The sequence below is a fragment of the Mesoplodon bidens genome (genome assembly GCF_964165515.1).
Source record: "Mesoplodon bidens genome assembly, chromosome: 3".
NCBI lineage: Eukaryota > Metazoa > Chordata > Mammalia > Artiodactyla > Ziphiidae > Mesoplodon > Mesoplodon bidens.
In genome coordinates, this window is record NC_138178.1 from 87733292 (window position 1) to 87750427 (window position 17136).

At 39.4% G+C, this 17136-nt stretch overlaps 1 protein-coding gene and 1 long non-coding RNA gene across 4 annotated transcripts in view; one reads left to right on the top strand and one right to left on the bottom strand.

Moving 5' to 3' along the window:
- LOC308613494 overlaps positions 1-1090 on the top strand; it is an 84925-nt gene extending 83835 nt beyond the window's left edge. The window contains exon 4 of the long non-coding RNA XR_014015258.1: positions 809-1090. This is a non-coding gene — a long non-coding RNA (uncharacterized lncRNA). The remainder of the gene's footprint in view (positions 1-808) is intronic.
- SLC12A1 (solute carrier family 12 member 1) overlaps positions 1-17136 on the bottom strand; it is a gene marked incomplete at its 5' end in the record, with an annotated part of 91309 nt that overhangs the window by 56244 nt on the left and 17929 nt on the right. For all 3 annotated transcript variants that reach the window (XM_081227092.1, XM_081227091.1, XM_081227093.1), the window contains 4 exons: positions 10073-10200; positions 12163-12274; positions 14198-14308; positions 15354-15493. In XM_081227092.1, the coding sequence (XP_081083218.1) occupies positions 10073-10200; positions 12163-12274; positions 14198-14308; positions 15354-15493 (491 nt within the window). The remainder of the gene's footprint in view (positions 1-10072; positions 10201-12162; positions 12275-14197; positions 14309-15353; positions 15494-17136) is intronic.

The following is a 17136-nucleotide window of genomic DNA, read 5'->3' on the forward strand; positions in this document are numbered from 1 at the left end:
AATTCTTTACTAATACAGCAATCCTAAATCAAGTTAGCACTTATCTTGGGATAAAGGAATTCTAAGCCTTGCCTTTTTTTTAGATTGGGATATCCTATAGTTCTTTGCTTACTCCCAGAGTGCCTAGGACACATAGAAGTTCTTTATAAATATGTTTATTAATATATTGATGAAAAGATTTTACTTGCATACCCCACTCCACACATAAAATAATTTCCATCAGCAGCATCTTCTCTGAGCCTTTTTACAGTCCTGTTTCAAATGTCCCTCCCTTCTTTGTCCTATTGATGAACTCCTATTCATCCCTTCAAATCTAGATTGAGTGTCCCCTCCTCTGAAAGACTTCCCTTACTTCTTTGGGAACAGGCAGTTACTGTTTCATCTTTCCCTTGCACAAGATTTTGTTCTTGTTTTTTTATGACTCATATAGAGTTAATCTGTCTCTCTCTTAGACCATGAGCTCCTTGAGAGAAGGATCAAGCAAGCTCTTCTTCACTTCTCTGGTGCCTGGTATAAGTAATAAGTATTGGTTGAGCTGAACTGACTACTAAGCATCTAATAATAAAAACTTGTTTCTGAGGAGTCTAAATAAAGCACAATATTTTTTAATTTAAATGTGATCTTACAGTTCACAGAAATGTATATCAGTGACCTCTGATACCTTTTCCAAATCTGAGAAACCAGAAGCTCAACGTCCAGAGCTAAATTTTGCTAAGCAGTACTACTTACAACTTGAATCATTTTGAACAAGTTACTTAATTTTTCTGAGCCTCAGCATACTATTTTTTATGCTATATCTCTGCTTAAGAATTTACCATGGAGAGACCTTCAAGATGGCGGAGGAGTAAGACATGGAGATCACCTTCCTCCCCACAAATACATCAGAAATACATCTACATGCGGAACAGCTCCTACAGAACACCTACTGAACGCTGGCAGAAGACCTCAGACCTGACCACCTAGAGGGGTGGGATAGGGAGGGTGGGAGGGAGCCACAAGAGGGAAGAGATATGGGAACATATGTATATGTGTAACTGATTCACTTTGTTATAAAGCAGAAACTAACACACCATTGTAAAGCAATTATACTCCAATAAAGATGTTAAAAAAAAAGAAAAAAAAAAACTCCCCACATACCTGGGTAGGGCAAAAGAAAAAACAGAGACAAAAGAATAGGGACAGGACCTGCACCTTGGGGAGGGAGCTGTGAAGGAGGAAAAGTTTCCACACACTAGGAAGCCCTTTCACTGGGGGTGGGGTGGGAGGGAAGCTTCGGAGCCATGGAGGAGAGCACAGCAACAGGGGTGCAGAGGAGAGATTCCCTCCCAGAGGATCGGTGCCAACCAGCACTCAGCAGCCCGAGAGGCTTGTCTGCTCACCCGCCGGGGTGGGTGGGGGCTGGGAGCTGAGGCTCGGGCTTTTGGTAGGATCCCAGGGAGAGGACTGGGGTTGGCTGTGTGAACACAGCCTGAAGGGGGCTAGTGTGCCACAGCTAGCTGGGAGGGAGTCTGGGGAAAAGTGTGGAGCTGCCAAAGAGGTAAGAGACCATTGTTTCGGGGTGCGGGAGGAGAGGAGATTCAGAGCACCACCTAAACGAACTCCAGAGACGGGCGCAAACCGCGGCTATCAGCATGGACACGAGAGATCCGCGTGAGACGCTAAGGCTGCTGCTGCAGCCACCAAGAAGCACAGGTCACTCTCCTGTGTGTGCAAGCACAGGGCACTCTCCACACCTCCCCTACTGAGAGCCTGTACAGCCCGCCACTTCCAGGGTCCCTTGATCCAGGGACAACGTCCCCCAGAGAATGCACGGCATTCCTCATGCTGTTGCAACATCACACTGGCCTCTGCTGCTGCAGGCTCGCCCTGCATTCCATACCCACCCCCCTCCCCCCACACACACACACCCACTCCTGGCCTGAGTGAGCCAGAGCCCCCTAATCAGCTGCTCCTTTAACCCCATCCTGTCTGGGTGAAGAACAGACACTGGGTGAAGAACAGGTCACTCTCAGGTGACCTACATGCAGAGGCGGGTCCAAATCCAAAGCTGAACCCCGGGAGCTATGGGAACAAAGAAGAGAAAGGGAAATCTCTCCCAGCAGCCTCAGGAGCAACGGATTAAATCTCCACAATCAACTTGATGTACCCTGCATCTCTGGAATACCTGAATAAACAACGAATCATCCCAAAATTGAGACGGTGGACACTGGGAGCAACTGTACACGTGGGGTTTGCTTTCTGTACCTAATTTGTTTCTGGTTTTATGTTTATCTTTGTTTCGTATTTAGAGTTTATTATCATTGGTAGATTTGTTTATTGATTTGGTTGCTCCCTCCCCCCGTTTTTCTATATATAGATATATATATTTTTCCTTTTTCTCTTTTTCTGAGGGTGTATGTGTATGCTTCTTTGTGTGAGTTTGTATAGCTTTGCTTTTACCACTTGTCATAGGGTTCTGTCTGTCCGTTTTTTTTTTCTTTATTAAAAATTTTTTTATTTTTAATTAAAAATTTTTTTATTTCAATAACTTTATTTTCCTTCCTTTCTTCCTTCCTTCTTTCTTTCTTTCCTTCTTTCCTTCCTTCCTTCCTTTCTTTCTTTTTCTCTCCCTTATCTTCTGAGCAGTGTGGCTGACAGGGACTTGGTGCTCCAGCTGGGTGTCAGGCCTGTGCCTCTGAGGTGGGAGAGCGGAGTTCAGGACATTGGTCCACCAGAGACCTCCTGGCTCCATGTAATATCAAACAGCGAAAGCTCTCGCAGAGAGCTCCATCTCAATGCTAAGGCCCAGCTCCACTGAACAACCAGCAAGTTACACTGCTGGACACCCTATTCCAAACAACTAGCAAGACAGGAACACAACCCCACCCATTAGCAGAGAGGCTGCCTAAAATGATAATAAGTTCACAGACACCAAAAGCACACCACCAGACGCGGTTCTGCCCACCAGAAAGACAAGACCCAGCCTCATCCACCAGAACACAAGCACCAGTCCCCTCCACAACGCACTGAAGCAATCTTAGCCACTGCGGGCAGACACCAAAAACAACGGGAACTACGAACATGCAGCCTGCAAAAAGGAGACTCCAAACACAGTAACTTAAGCAAAATGAGAAGACAGAGAAACACACAGCAGATGAAGGAGCAACATAAAAACCCACCACACCAAACAAATGAAGAGGAAATAAGCAGTCTACCTGAAAAAGAATTCAGAGTAATGATAGTAATGATGATCCAAAATCTTGGAATTAGAATGGAGAAAATACAAGAAATGTTTAACAGGACCTAGAAGAACTAAAGAGCAAACAAACAATGATAAACAACACAATAAATGAGATTTAAAATTCTCTAGAAGGAATCAATAGCAGAATAACTGAGACAGAAGAACACATAAGTGACCTGGAAGATAAAATAGTGGAAATAACTACCACAGAGCAGAATAAAGAAGAAAGAATGAAAAGAATTCAGGACAGTCTCAGAGACTTCTGGGACAACATTAAACACACCAACATTCGAATTATAGGACTCCCAGAAGAAGAAGAGAAAAAGAAAGGGACTGAGAAAATATTTGAAGAGATTATAGATGAAAACTTCCCTAATGTGGGAAAGGAAATGGTTAATCAAGTCCAGGAAGCAAAGAGAGTCCCATACAGGATAAATCCAAAGAGAAACACACGAGGACGCATATTAACCAAACTATCAAAAATTAAATTAAAAAAATATTAAAAGCAGCAAGGGGAAAACAACAAATAACACAAGGGAATCCCCATAATGTTAACAGCTGATCTTTCAGCAGAAACTCTGCAAGCCAGAAGGGAGTGGCAGGACCTATTTAAAGTGACGAAAGGGAAAATCCTACAACCAAGATTACTCTACCCAGCAAGGATCTCATTCAGATTCAACAGAGAAATTAAAACCTTTACAGACAAGCAAAAGCTAAGAGAATTCAGCACCACCAAACCAGCTTTACAACAAATGCTAAAGGAACTTCTCTAGGCAGGAAACACAAGAGAAGGAAAAGACCTACACTAACAAACCCAAAACAATTAAGAAAATGGTAATAGGAACATACATATTGATAATTAGCTTAAAAGTAAATGGATTACATGCTCCAACCAAAAGACATAGATGGGCTGAATGGATACAAAAACAAGACCCATATATATGCTGTCTACAAGAGACCCACTTCAGACCTAGGGACACATACAGACTGAAAGTGAGGAGATGGAAAAAGATATTCCATGCAAATGGAAACCAAAAGAAAGCTGGAGTAGCAATTCTCATATCAGACAAAATGACTTTAAAATAAAGACTATTAGAAGAGACAAAGAAGGACACTACATAATCAACGGATTGATGCAAGAAGAAGATATAACAATTGTAAATATTTATGCATCCAACATAGGAGCATCTCAATACATAAGGCAAATACTAACAGCCATAAAAGGGGAAATCGGCAGTAACACAGCAATAGTAGGGGACTTTAATACCCCACTTTCACCAATGGACAGATCATCCAAAATGAAAATAAATAAGGAAACACAAGCTTTAAATGATGCATTAAACAAGATGGACTTAATTGATATTTATAGGACATTCCATCCAAAAACAACAGAATACACTTTCTTCTCAACTGCTTAAGGAACATTCTCCAGGTTAGATCATATCTTGGGTCACAAAGCAAGCCTGGGTAAATTTAAGAAAATTAAAATCATATCAAGTATCTTTTCTGACCACAGTGCTATGAGACTATCAATTACAGGAAAAAATCTGTAAAAAATACAAACACATAGAGGCTACACAATATGCTACTAAATAACCAAGAGATCACTGAAGAAATAAAAGAGGAAATCAAAAAATACCTAGAAACAAACGACAATGAAAACACGATGACCCAAAACCTAAGGGATGCAGCAAAAGCAGTTCCAAGAGTGAACTTTATAGCAATACAATCCAACCTCAAGAAGCAAGAAACATCTCAAATAAACAACCTAAACTAACACCTAAAGCAATTAGAGAAAAAAGAACAAAAAACCCCTGAAGTTAGCAGGAAAGAAATCATAAAGATCAGATCAGAAATAAATGAAAAAGAAATGAAGGAAATGATAGCAAAGATCAATAAAACTAAAAGCTGGTTCTTTGAGAAGATAAAAAAATTTATAAACCATTAGCCAGACTCAAGAAAAAAAGGGAGAATACTCAAATCAATAGAATTAGAAATGTAAAAGGAGAAGTAACAACTGACACTGCAGAAATACAAAGGAGCATGAGAGATTACTACAAGCAACTCTATGCCAATTAAATGGACAACCTGGAAGAAATGGACTAATTCTTGGAAAAGCACAACCTTCTGAGACTGAACAAGGAAGAAGTAGAATATATAAACAGACCAATCACAAGTCTGAAATTGAGACTGTGATTAAAAATCTTCCAACAAACAAAAGCCCAGGACCAGATGGCTTCACAGCAGAATTCTATCAAACATTTAGAGAAGAACTAACACCTGTCCTTCTCAAACTCTTCCAAAATATAGCAGATGAAGGAACACTCCCAAACTCATTCTATGAGGCCACCATCACCCTGATACCAAAACCAGACAAAGATGTCACAAAGAAAGAAAACTATAGGCCAATATCACTGATGAACATAGATGCAAAAATCCTTAACAAAATGCTAGCAAACAGAATCCAGCAGCACAATAAAAGGATCATACACCATGATCAAGTGGGGTTTATCCCAGGAATGCAAGGATTCTTCAATATACACAAATCAATCAATGTGAAGGAGAAAAACCACATGATCATCTCAATAGATGCAGAAAAAGCTTTCGACAAAATTCAACACACATTCATGATAGAAACCCTCCAGAAAGTAGGCATAGAGGGAATTTACCTCAACATAGTAAAGGCCATCTGTGACAAACCCACAGCCAACATCATTCTCAATGGTGAAAAACTGAAATCATTTCCTCTAAGATCAGGAACAAGCCAAAGTTGTCCACTCTCACCACTATTACTCAACATAGTTTTGGAAGTTTTAACTACAGCATTCAGAGAAGCAAAAGAAATAAAAGGAATCCAAATCAGAAAAGAAGAAGTAAAGCTGTCACTGTTTGCAGATGACATGATACTATACATAGAGAATCCTAAAGATGCTACCAGAAAACTACTAGAGCTAATCAATGAATTTGGTAAAGTAGCAGGATACAAAATTAATGCAGAGAAATCTCTTGCATTCCTATCCACTAATGATGAAAAATCTGAAAGAGAAGTGAAGGAAACACTCCCATTTACCATTGTAACAAAAAGAATAAAATACCTAGGAATAAACCTACCTAAGGAGACAAAAGACCTGTATGCAGAAAATTATAAGACACTGGTGAAAAAAATTAAAGATGATACAAACAGATGGAGAGATACCATGTTCTTAGATTGGAAGAATCAACATTGTGAAAATGACTATACCACCCAAAGCAATCTACAGATTCAGTGCAATACTTATCAAACTACCACTGCCATATTTCACAGAACTAGAACAAAAAATTTCACGATTTGTATGGAAACCAGAAGACCCCGAATAGCCAACGTGATCTTGAGAAAGAAAAGCGGAGCTGGAGGAATCAGGCTTCCAGACTTCTGACTCTTGTAAAGCTACAGTCATCAAGACAGTATGGTACTAGCACAAAAACAGAAATATAGATCAATGGAACAGGATAGAAAGACCAGAGATAAACCCACGCACATATGGTCACCTTATCTTTGATAAAGGAGGCAAGAGTATACAAGGCAGAAAAGACAGCCTCTTCAATAAGTGATGCTGGGAAAACTGGACAGCTACATGTAAAAGAATGAAAGTAGAACACTCCCTAACACCATGCACAAAAAATAAACTCAAAATGGATGAAAGACCTAAATGTAAGGCCAGACACTATAAAACTCTTAGAGGAAAACATAGGCAGAATAGTCTATGACATAAATCACAGCAAGATCCTTTTTGACCCACCTCCTAGAGAAATGGAAATAAAAACAAAAAATAAACAAATGCGACCTAATGAAACTGAAAAGCTTTGCACAGCAAGGGAAACCATAAACAAGACCAAAAGACAACCCTCAGAATGGGAGAAAATATTTGCAAATGAAGCAACTGACAAAGGATTAATCTCCAAAATCTACAAGCAGCTCATGCAGCTCAATATCAAAAAACAAACAACCCAATTCAAAAATGGGCCGAAGACCTAAACAGGCATTTCTCCAAAGAAGTTATACAGATTGCCAACAAACACATGAAAGGACGCTCAACATCACTAATCATTAGAGAAATGCAAATCAAAACTACAATGAGGTATCACCTCATACTGGTCAGAATGGCCATCATCAAAAGATCTACAAACAATAAATGCTGGAGAGGGTGTGGAGAACAGGGAACCCTCTTGCACTGTTGGTGGGAATGTATATTGAGACAGCAACTATGGAGAACAGTATGAAGGTTTCTTAAAAAACTAAAAATAGAACCACCATACGACCCAGCTATCCCACTACTGGGCACTTACCCTGAGAAAACCATAATTCAAAAAGAGTCATGTACCACAATGTTCATTGCAGCTCTATTTACAATACCCAGGAAATGGAAGAAATGTAAGTGTCCATTGACAGATGAATGGATGAAGAAGATGTGGCACATATATACAATGGAATATTACTCAGCCATAAAAAGAAATGAAATTGAGTTATTTGTAGTGAGGTGGATGGACCTAGAGTCTGTCATACAGAGTGAAGTTAAGTCAGAAAGAGAAAAACAAATACTGTATGTTAACACATAAATATGGAATCTAAAAAAATAATAATAATGGTTCTGAAGAACCTACAGGCAGGACAAGAATAAAGAGGCAGACATAGAGAATGGACTTGAGGACACGGGGAGGGGGAAGGGTAATCTGGGATGAAGTGAGAGAGTAGCATGGACATATATACACTACCAAATGTAAAATAGATAGCTAGTGGGAAGCAGCTGTATAGCACAGGGAGATCAGCTGGGTGTTTTGTGACCTCGTAGACAGGTGGGATAGGGAGGGTGGGAGGGAGACGCAAGAGGGAGGAGATATGGGGATATATATATATGTATAGCTGATTCACTTTGTTATAAAGCAGAAACTAACACACCATTGTAAAGCAATTATACTGCAATAAAGGTGTTAAAAAAAAAGAATTTACCATGGCACTGTGGTCCTTAATATAACAAATCTAAATGCCTTTATTCATTCACTCGATAAATATTTTTTGAAGCTTTCCTAGCTCCAAGGACACAGCAGAGCACAAATCCAAAGGCAAAGTCCCCTCTTTCATAGAATTATATTCTAGGGTAAGCCTCTCTCGCTCAGGTCTCTTCAACAGCCTTTCTCCTTACCTTATAAGGTTACCCAGCCCGTCAAGCCTTCTCCAGTTGAATCGTGAAAGACTCCTTACTGTCCCACAGTTTTCCCATTCCTGTCTGTCCTTTTGTTTTTTCTGCCTGGAATACCCTTATATTTTCTGACCGGTTGTCAGTATCCAGCCTTTGCTTTTAGTTCCTGCTCAAAAGTTACTTTGTTGAGAAAATCATCCCTAATGTAATTATTTCTTCATTATTTTTATTTCATAATGAACTTGGACACTGCATTCAGTTTTCATTTATACCTATCTCCTGATGACTCCAGCAAATATTTCTTGTCTTCCAAAGTTGATTATAAACTTATTGAGGTAAAACCTGTGTCTTCTACTTTTTTTCACGTGTGGTAGAGACTATTTATTGTCCTCTAATATACATTTTCACCTTCCTCCTTTTAATACTAGAACCCCCTAAAATTTTATCTGGTGACATAGTTGTCCAACTAGAGATTACATTTCCCAGTCTTCTTTGCAACTAGGTAAGGTCACAGAGACTAAATTCCAGTCAGTGGAATGTCAACAGAAGTGATTGTTTGCCCTCTACTTCCTTAACCCCCTTCCTATGGACTGGAATGTGATCTTGGAACTGATCAGTCATCTTGGACCTTGAAGAGGAGGGCAAACCCCAAGGTAATGGTAATACAAGAGAGGTCATCTGGGTTTTCTGGGCTACCTTTTGGAACAGACCTTTCTTATTCCGGTAGATGGCCTATGGCCTTGAATTTTTACGCACTAGGAAAACAAACTTCTGTCTTATTTAGGTCACTGTTCTTGGCCTTTTATAAAACATTGAAACTAATATCCTAACTAATACAATGCTCCTTACAGTACTTAACATAGAATATTATGAATAGACTGCTAAATAAATACCTATTAAATGACTGAATATACCTCTGAATTTAATGACATAAGTATTCAGTAATAAAGTGGTTTGGAGTTTTTTTTTTTTCTTGAATATTCCATTCATTATGTGTTTAAAAGAGAAAAGGTGGTTCTGATATATTTTTTAAATAAATTTATTTATTTATTTTTGGCTGCATTGGGTCTTTGTTACTGTGCAAGGGCTTTCTCTAGTTGCAGCGAGCGGGGACTACTCTTCGTTGCAGTGTGCAGGCTTCTCTTTGCGGTGGCTTCTCTTGTTGCTGAGCACGGGCTCTAGGCATGTGGGCTTCAGTAGTTGTGGCACGCGGGCTCAGTAGTTGTGGCTCATGGGCTCTAGAGCCCAGGCTCAATAGTTGTGGCACACAGGCTTAGTTGCTCCATGTCATGTGGATCTCCCGGACCAGGGCTTGAACCCATGTCCCCTACATTGGCAGGAGGATTCTTAACCACTTTGCCACCAGGGAAGCCTGGTTCTGATATTTTTTTTTCACTGAATTATATTAATTTTGTTGGAAATATGACACACTGTCAATATACTCTGTCCTTCTGATATCACTGAATAAGACTTTTGGAAGAACTATCTGGAATAGGATAGTTTGGCAGTAACGTGTCATTAAAGAGAGAACTTTTAAATAAATAGGAAACCTTGCAGAAATCTTACAGTTTTGAAATCTATAGAGAGACATGGTCACTGTTGATGTCTATAGCTCCTTGTCCTGCCCAAGTGCACCATTACCTCGCAGAATTACAAAGCAGAGGAAACAACATACCTCCAAATCTCCCGAGATATTGGCACCAGCAAGAATCCCAGTTGCTGCTGGGAAAAAAATGGCAAAGACAGAGAAGAAGCCTTCACCTTTTGTGAAGCTTGGCCCAAAGTTTTCTGCAAATATTGATGCTGCAACACAAATAATGAGAAAATTATCATGTAGACTTTCTTCACAGGTAGGAGATAAAGTTACATTTGGCTTCTATAGCCCTAAATGCAAAGTGTCCGTATAATCTAAATGGAATGAGCTTGAAGATATTGGTGTACTCCTGATGAACCTCATGTGAATATTTGCCAAGAGTCAAAATACATGTCAGAAGGTTTTAGATCTGTAGGACATACCCTGAAAAATCAATAATTTTCATGCAAACAGAGGCCCATGCTCTCTAACTTCTTTGAATCTAGAAGATTGAAAAAGAAGGAAATGGAAAATTCTCTCATGACCCTACTGGCATACTCACAAATATACCACACAACATTGCCCTACACACATACAGCTACATTCTCACATATATATGCACCTTAATCAGCACACTGCTTTTCTATGCCTTTTTAAAAAACATTGTAGGAGAAACTTGTGGGTGAGGCTATCTTAGAGTGTTTTTTTTTTTACTAATGCACTAACCTCCCTGCCCCTGTCTCTAGAGTTGGATCTTAGATCCTTATACCAAATTCTCATGTATAGGAGACTATATATATATATTCTCTCTTTATATATAATGCATATATATGGAGAGAGAGAGAGAGAGAGGAACTTTGGTCATAAAATAATAATATCCCACAGGTTGTCACCAAATTATTTAAATGAAAAGGAAACAGGGACTTCCCAGGTGGCACAGTGGTTAAGAATCCGCCTGCCAATGCAGGGGACATGGGTTCGAGCCCTGGTCTGGGAAGATCCCACATGCCACAGAGCAACTAACCTCGTGTACCACGAGCACTACCGGGCCTGTGCTCTAGAGCCCACGAGCCACAACTACTGAGCCCACATGCCTCAACTACTGAAGGCCGTGCACTCTAGGTCCTGTGCTCAGCAACAAGAGAAGCCATCACAGTGAGAAGCCTGCGCACTGCAATGAAGAGTAGCTCCTGCTTGCTGCAACTAGAGGAAGCCTGTGTGCAGCAACAATGACCCAATGCAGCCAAAAAAATAATTAATTTTTTTAAAAAAGAAAAAAATTTAAAAAAAAGAAAAGGAACAATGTAGAAGAAAAACAAGGAAAAGGAAGGAAGAAAAATATGAACAAAAGAATCTAGGATGATGCAAAAATAAGGAAAGAAAATTTAAAACATAAAAATTACAGCAGGAGCTGGAAGAAGGGAAAAGAATCAAAAGGAAAAGGATTTGCAAAGCAAACAAGACAATTTCACAAAGAAAAAGAATCAGGAAGAAAGAAGTGATGTGACATAAAAAGGGTACAAATACTGACAACTGAGTAAATAATGAAGGGAAATGTAAAAAACCCTCAGCAGTGGATTCTTGAGTAAACTAGAGTGGACAGATCGGAAAGAGTGGATAGGCAGAGTAGAATAGAAGAGAGAAGTCAAAATTTATGCCCAGTGCCATGCCATTATCACAGATGCTATATTAATAACTCCTACAATCTTTTATGCTTGAAAACCTGACAGTGATGCTTAACTAGGTAATGCTATGAGAAAGCAAGGTACAAAATTCTAGCAGGAAGAAAAAATGACTGTGTTTGACTTCAGTGCTCTCAGTGGTTGGACACATTGTCTGAGCTGTGTTCTCTTTCTTGTATATGCACTCTACTTCTACTATTTGACAGAGACAACACTGTGTCCAGAACTTTAAGGTTTTCAAAGCACTTTAACATCTGCTATCTTACTTGCTTTTCAAAATCCCTTTAGGAAGTTGTTATCATCACCCCCACCTTGGCAGGAAAATCTGAGAAGCAATCATGTCAGTTTACAGCAGGATTGAGACTCACTCTGGTTCTCCTGACTCCAACCCCAGGCTCTTCCCTGGATCACAATGGGATTCCAGTGGCTGGGGTAGGAATCATGGGGATGGTGATGGGGGCAGGCAATGGAGAACCATTTATTGCAGAGCAAGTTATTTGTCATATGTACCTTGGTAATTAAAGAAACCTCTGGACTTTTTCTCATTGTTGGATGGAATGACAGTTCCAATGAAGAAGTTTGCAATAGCAATGAGAAGAATGATCAGAAGAATCACTTGAGCCTGGAATGACAAAGTAACAGGAGGTCAAATTAGATTTATTCAATGACTTTTTATATAATTATAAAAGTTATAAGTGCCCACTGAAGAAAGACCTTATCTAATAATTCCAGTTAAGATTCTACTATCCAAAGTAGGTAATAAGTGTGTTCGCATAAAATGGCATCTGAATGAGCCTTATTTGGCCTGAGTATAGATGTTACATTTTCAGTGGGTGCATGTACTTGGGTACTTGAAGGTGACATTTCAAGAGCATTTCAAGTACTAAGTGGGTAACTTAGTGCAGTGTTCCTAAGAATATAAATGGAGCCAAAAGATTGAACACTGATAGAGTTGGTTTCTTTCCTAGGCAGAGCACCTATGGATTCCTCCCCTTCACAGTAATAACTGCAGAAGGAGTATGAGAACACAGAATGATGCATAGAATTCCCATGATGCCTAGTGCACTTGACGTTGGGCTACCATACCAGTGTGTGCCCAGCATAAGCAGTCTGCAAGGTTGACCAGCCAAATCACTGTTCTTTAGTCCATCTGACATTTCATAGAGGTTATTGGCTTGGCATTCCCATATGCTGTTCCCTCTGCTGGAAACACACTTTTCCCTATACTTTGCAAAACTGTATCTTTCCTCTCATCCATTATGTATTAGTTACCTCCTCAGAGAGGCCTTTCTTGATCATTGAATCTAAACAATAACAGCTAATGTTCACAGAGGGCTTACAATACAACAGATGCACATCTAAATTTACCAATATTCTTTCAGGTAAATAATACCACCCACAACTATGAAGTAGGTAATACTGCTATCATCATTTTAAAGATAAAGAAACTTGAGAAACAGAGAGGTGAAGTAATTTACTAAAGGTCATATAGACATAAACCAGGTTCAACTCCACTCTAACTACAGAGCTGGAGCTCTAAATTCTACCTTCTACTGTCATGAAACTACATTGCTCCCCTCAGGGAATAATCAGACGTATGTTACCCCTGTTACCCCTGTTATGTTCTATCTCAGTGCCCTGTTTATTTACTTTATAGCACTTTAACAATTTACCATTCTATATTTACTTGTTTATGTGCTTGTTTATTACTCAGCTCCCTGTAGACCATATGCTCAACTATGGCAGGGATTGTGCCTGTGTGGGTCAGAATTGAATATACTGTGCCTAGCAGAATGCCCAGCACATGACAAGCACTTCGTCAATTTTTGCTTAATGTATGAATGCATAATCTGGAAATAAATGCCAGATGGGAATGTTTCCTATTGCCTTATGTAAGTGGGAGGCTTTGGCTGTCTTTTCATTTCTGGTGACCACTTGATGTCTAGTTACTGCACCTCCAGGCACATAGGAACATAGGAGTTTCAACTGTACTAGTCACTGTCTAGAGTTACAAAGCAAGCAAAAGACATGCTCTCCATCATTCAGAAATTTACTAACTGATTTACTAATAGTTAAATACAGATATTCTCTAGTTCCAGGGCTTCTGATGCCCTCAAATTTGCTGCTGGAGTACTGGATTTCAGAGGGGAATGATAGTTTCTGTCTGTTACTTTCTCCCAACACACTTGCCATTTCTTGTGGGCTTCAGCACTCACAGCCAGCTTGGAAGGGGATACCAGGGTGTGAAGATGGCAGTAATCTTGTTGGCTCTGTTACTGTTACTATAGCATAAAGGACAAAGCACAGGCCTGATCACATGAGCTGTGAGTTACGACTGGCTGGACTTCATGCTTTGAGGGCTTGGTGTTCCACCAAGCACTGACCTGGCTCCTTTTATCATAGAAAGTAATAATAGCAATTCTTTTTGAATATGGAGTTCCTTCTATTCCTGCAATTTGTTCAGGAAGCTGACTAGCAGTTGTTGGTAATATCATTTTGAGAAATTCACTAGCAGTTGTTGGTAATATCATTTTGAGAAATTCACCTTTGCTTCCCATTCCATTCCAGCTACTGAAATTCCCAAAAGAATCACCACTGTGATGGAGCCTATTATCCGGATGTCATTGGTTGGATCCACCATCATTGAATCACTCTCCTGGAACAAAAAAAAAATCACTAAAATGGTTAGAAGCTTTTTTTGCCTATATGTCTTATTGTAGAATTTAACAGTAAGAAGAGATACCATGCACTAATGTCTGGGGCTACACAGGACAATGGAAAAATGAAATGTTCATAAATTGGAGAAGATAAAGAATCTAACATTATTTTTTCCTGTGATAATAGGCCTTTGATAGCCAAGGTTAGGAGTTACAAATTTTAGGGATTCATTCTAGGCACAGCTTTTAAATCTATTGTAGCACTAAGTAAAATTATGGGTACATACAGATATCATGTTTTGTTTCAGAAGAATGACTAGTTATTTTTATGTGTCAAGGGAAATCTTAGAAGAATAAAAATGAGTGGTTTCCAATGTGAATATGAAAAAAAAAGTGCTACTCAATTAAAGAACAAACTATGAACTATAATCCACTCATTTATTCATCTAATTTTCAAATACAGGTACCAATTGAATTCAGTGTCTGCTATCATTACCATGAAAGGAGGACTAGAAGTTAGCTCATATACTAGCTAATTAATGTGTTCACATATATACCATCCAGATGGGGCACCTAAACTAAAAAAGGCCCAGTTTCCTGCAGTGAGTTCTTCTAATGTTTGAACTTTCTTTCCCTTTGGAAATCTATAACCATAATAGTAATATTGTTGCTGACAATAATTCCCATTATCTTTTCTTTCATATTTTACACTGTATTTCATGTACATTATTTCATTTGATCTGTACCACATTTCTGTGAAAGACATAAACAATATTATTAGCCCATACTATAGATTTGAAAAACAAGGTTCAGATGAACAGAGGGACTGGTCCAAAATCTCTCAGCTGGTAAGTGTGAGAGCCAGGACTCTGAGCCAGTTCTGATGCCAAGCCTAGGGCTCCTTCAACTATATTCAGCTTCCACATCCTACAGAATAAATCTGTTTCCTCTCATCTTGCCATAATGATATCCCCTAGTGCCCTGAAAAAGCAAAATAAACCAAATTATCTTGCTTGGGTGAAGAAAAGAAAAGCTTTTAATTACCTTAAGAAGATCTACCACAGTCTCAGCAAATCCCACCACATACATAGCAACAGCCACTGCATTGGCAAAAGCAAAGATCAAGCCTATAGACCCACCAAACTCGGGCCCTAAGCTTCTGGAAATAAGGTAGTAGGCCCCACCTGAAACAAGAAATGAACATGATTTACACTGAGGAACTTTTAGAGGATTTAGTTTATATGACCAAATAATTTTGAATGTCTGAGAACATTTAAAATACTAATTATTCTAATAAAAATATTATAAATCCTAGTAATTTTAGAAATCTTGTTCACTGTAATGAATAACTTAGCCCTGCCTTATATTCTGTATGTAATCTACAATAGAACTACTCTGACTAAATAAAATCCAATTTATTGAAACCTATAATACACAGACGCTACTAATAAGAATACAGCAAACTTTACCCCACAAATTCTTTGTCTTTTAAAAAACTTCATTGGAAAATTCAAATTAATAATGTAACTGAAGTAAAATTTCATATTTGAAATTTCCAGGAACAGGCAGGCCCAGGCAGAAAATGAAGTGGATAAAGTTTATCATTGTTGTTCTAACTTCCTTTCTGGTATAATTTCTGGTACACATTTACTACATTAAAAAGGTACCTGTATAGTGCTAGGCATTATCCGTTCTATAAATCAGACTTAGTTTTTTTTTTTTTTTTTTTTTCCGGTATGTGGGCCTCTTACTGTTGTGGCCTCTCCCATTGCGGAGCACAGGCTCCGGATGCGCAGGCCCAGCGGCCATGGCTCACAGGCCCAGCCGCTCCGCGGCATGCGGGATCCTCCCGGACTGGGGCACGAACCCATGTCCCCTGCATCGGCAAGTGGACTCTCAACCACTGCGCCACCAGGGAAGCCCCAGACTTAGTTTTGATGGTTTTAGCTCAAGAAGGCATGGTTATTGCCAAATACCCATATGTGTATGGGTGTGGCAAATGGGAAGTAAGGTAGGGAGGGCCTGGAACGATTGCTTCTCCCTTGGACCTTGAAAAGAAGGTTCTGCTCGTGGCTGTATACTTCTGGGCACAGGAAAGACTGAGCCAGAATAGTTAACTACCTCAAGAGTTCTGAGAGCATGTTACTGAAGGTTAAAATGACTAGATGTTGAAAGGCCTAGATAACTAGATGTTATCACAGACCATAGTGAATCAATGATTTCCTATACTGAGCTAGTCTTAGAAGTAGACAGAATTGGTAAAGGAATGACACTGAACACACGTATCTACAGCCAAAATTATCCTTCACTGAAAAGTTTTCACTGTTTCCTCCACTATAGTAACTCCTTTGGGTTAAGATGACAACATCCTTTCTAAAAATGTAAACTTTTATTTGGGTGGGGCAAATCCCTATTACTTTCTTTGTCCTGATTACATTAAATAAGTTAGCAGCAAGTTACTAGGCTTGGTCAAAATGAGAGACAGGCAGGAGCTGTGAGAGGAGCTGTTTTGTAGGTAGGATGGTGTTTTAGAAGGCCCTGGGTAGGGAGATCTGGATAAGGTACCCAAGCAGAGACCCCAGGAGCCAAAACAGAATTGGAAGGGGAAGAAAGGGAGCTAGAAGAACAATGAGACAAACTTCAACCCCTCATTCTCTGCCCAGGCCTACTTGTTCCTGGATGATTTGAAAGTAACTCTTTGTTTTATTTGTTTTTATTTTCTTTTTAAGAATCTCCTCAAGCTTATTGGCCATTAGGAGCATAGTGTTGGGGTGAACTCTGAAGGCTCACTGAGTAGGAAGTGTCAGCAGTGTCAGCTGGGGTGCTG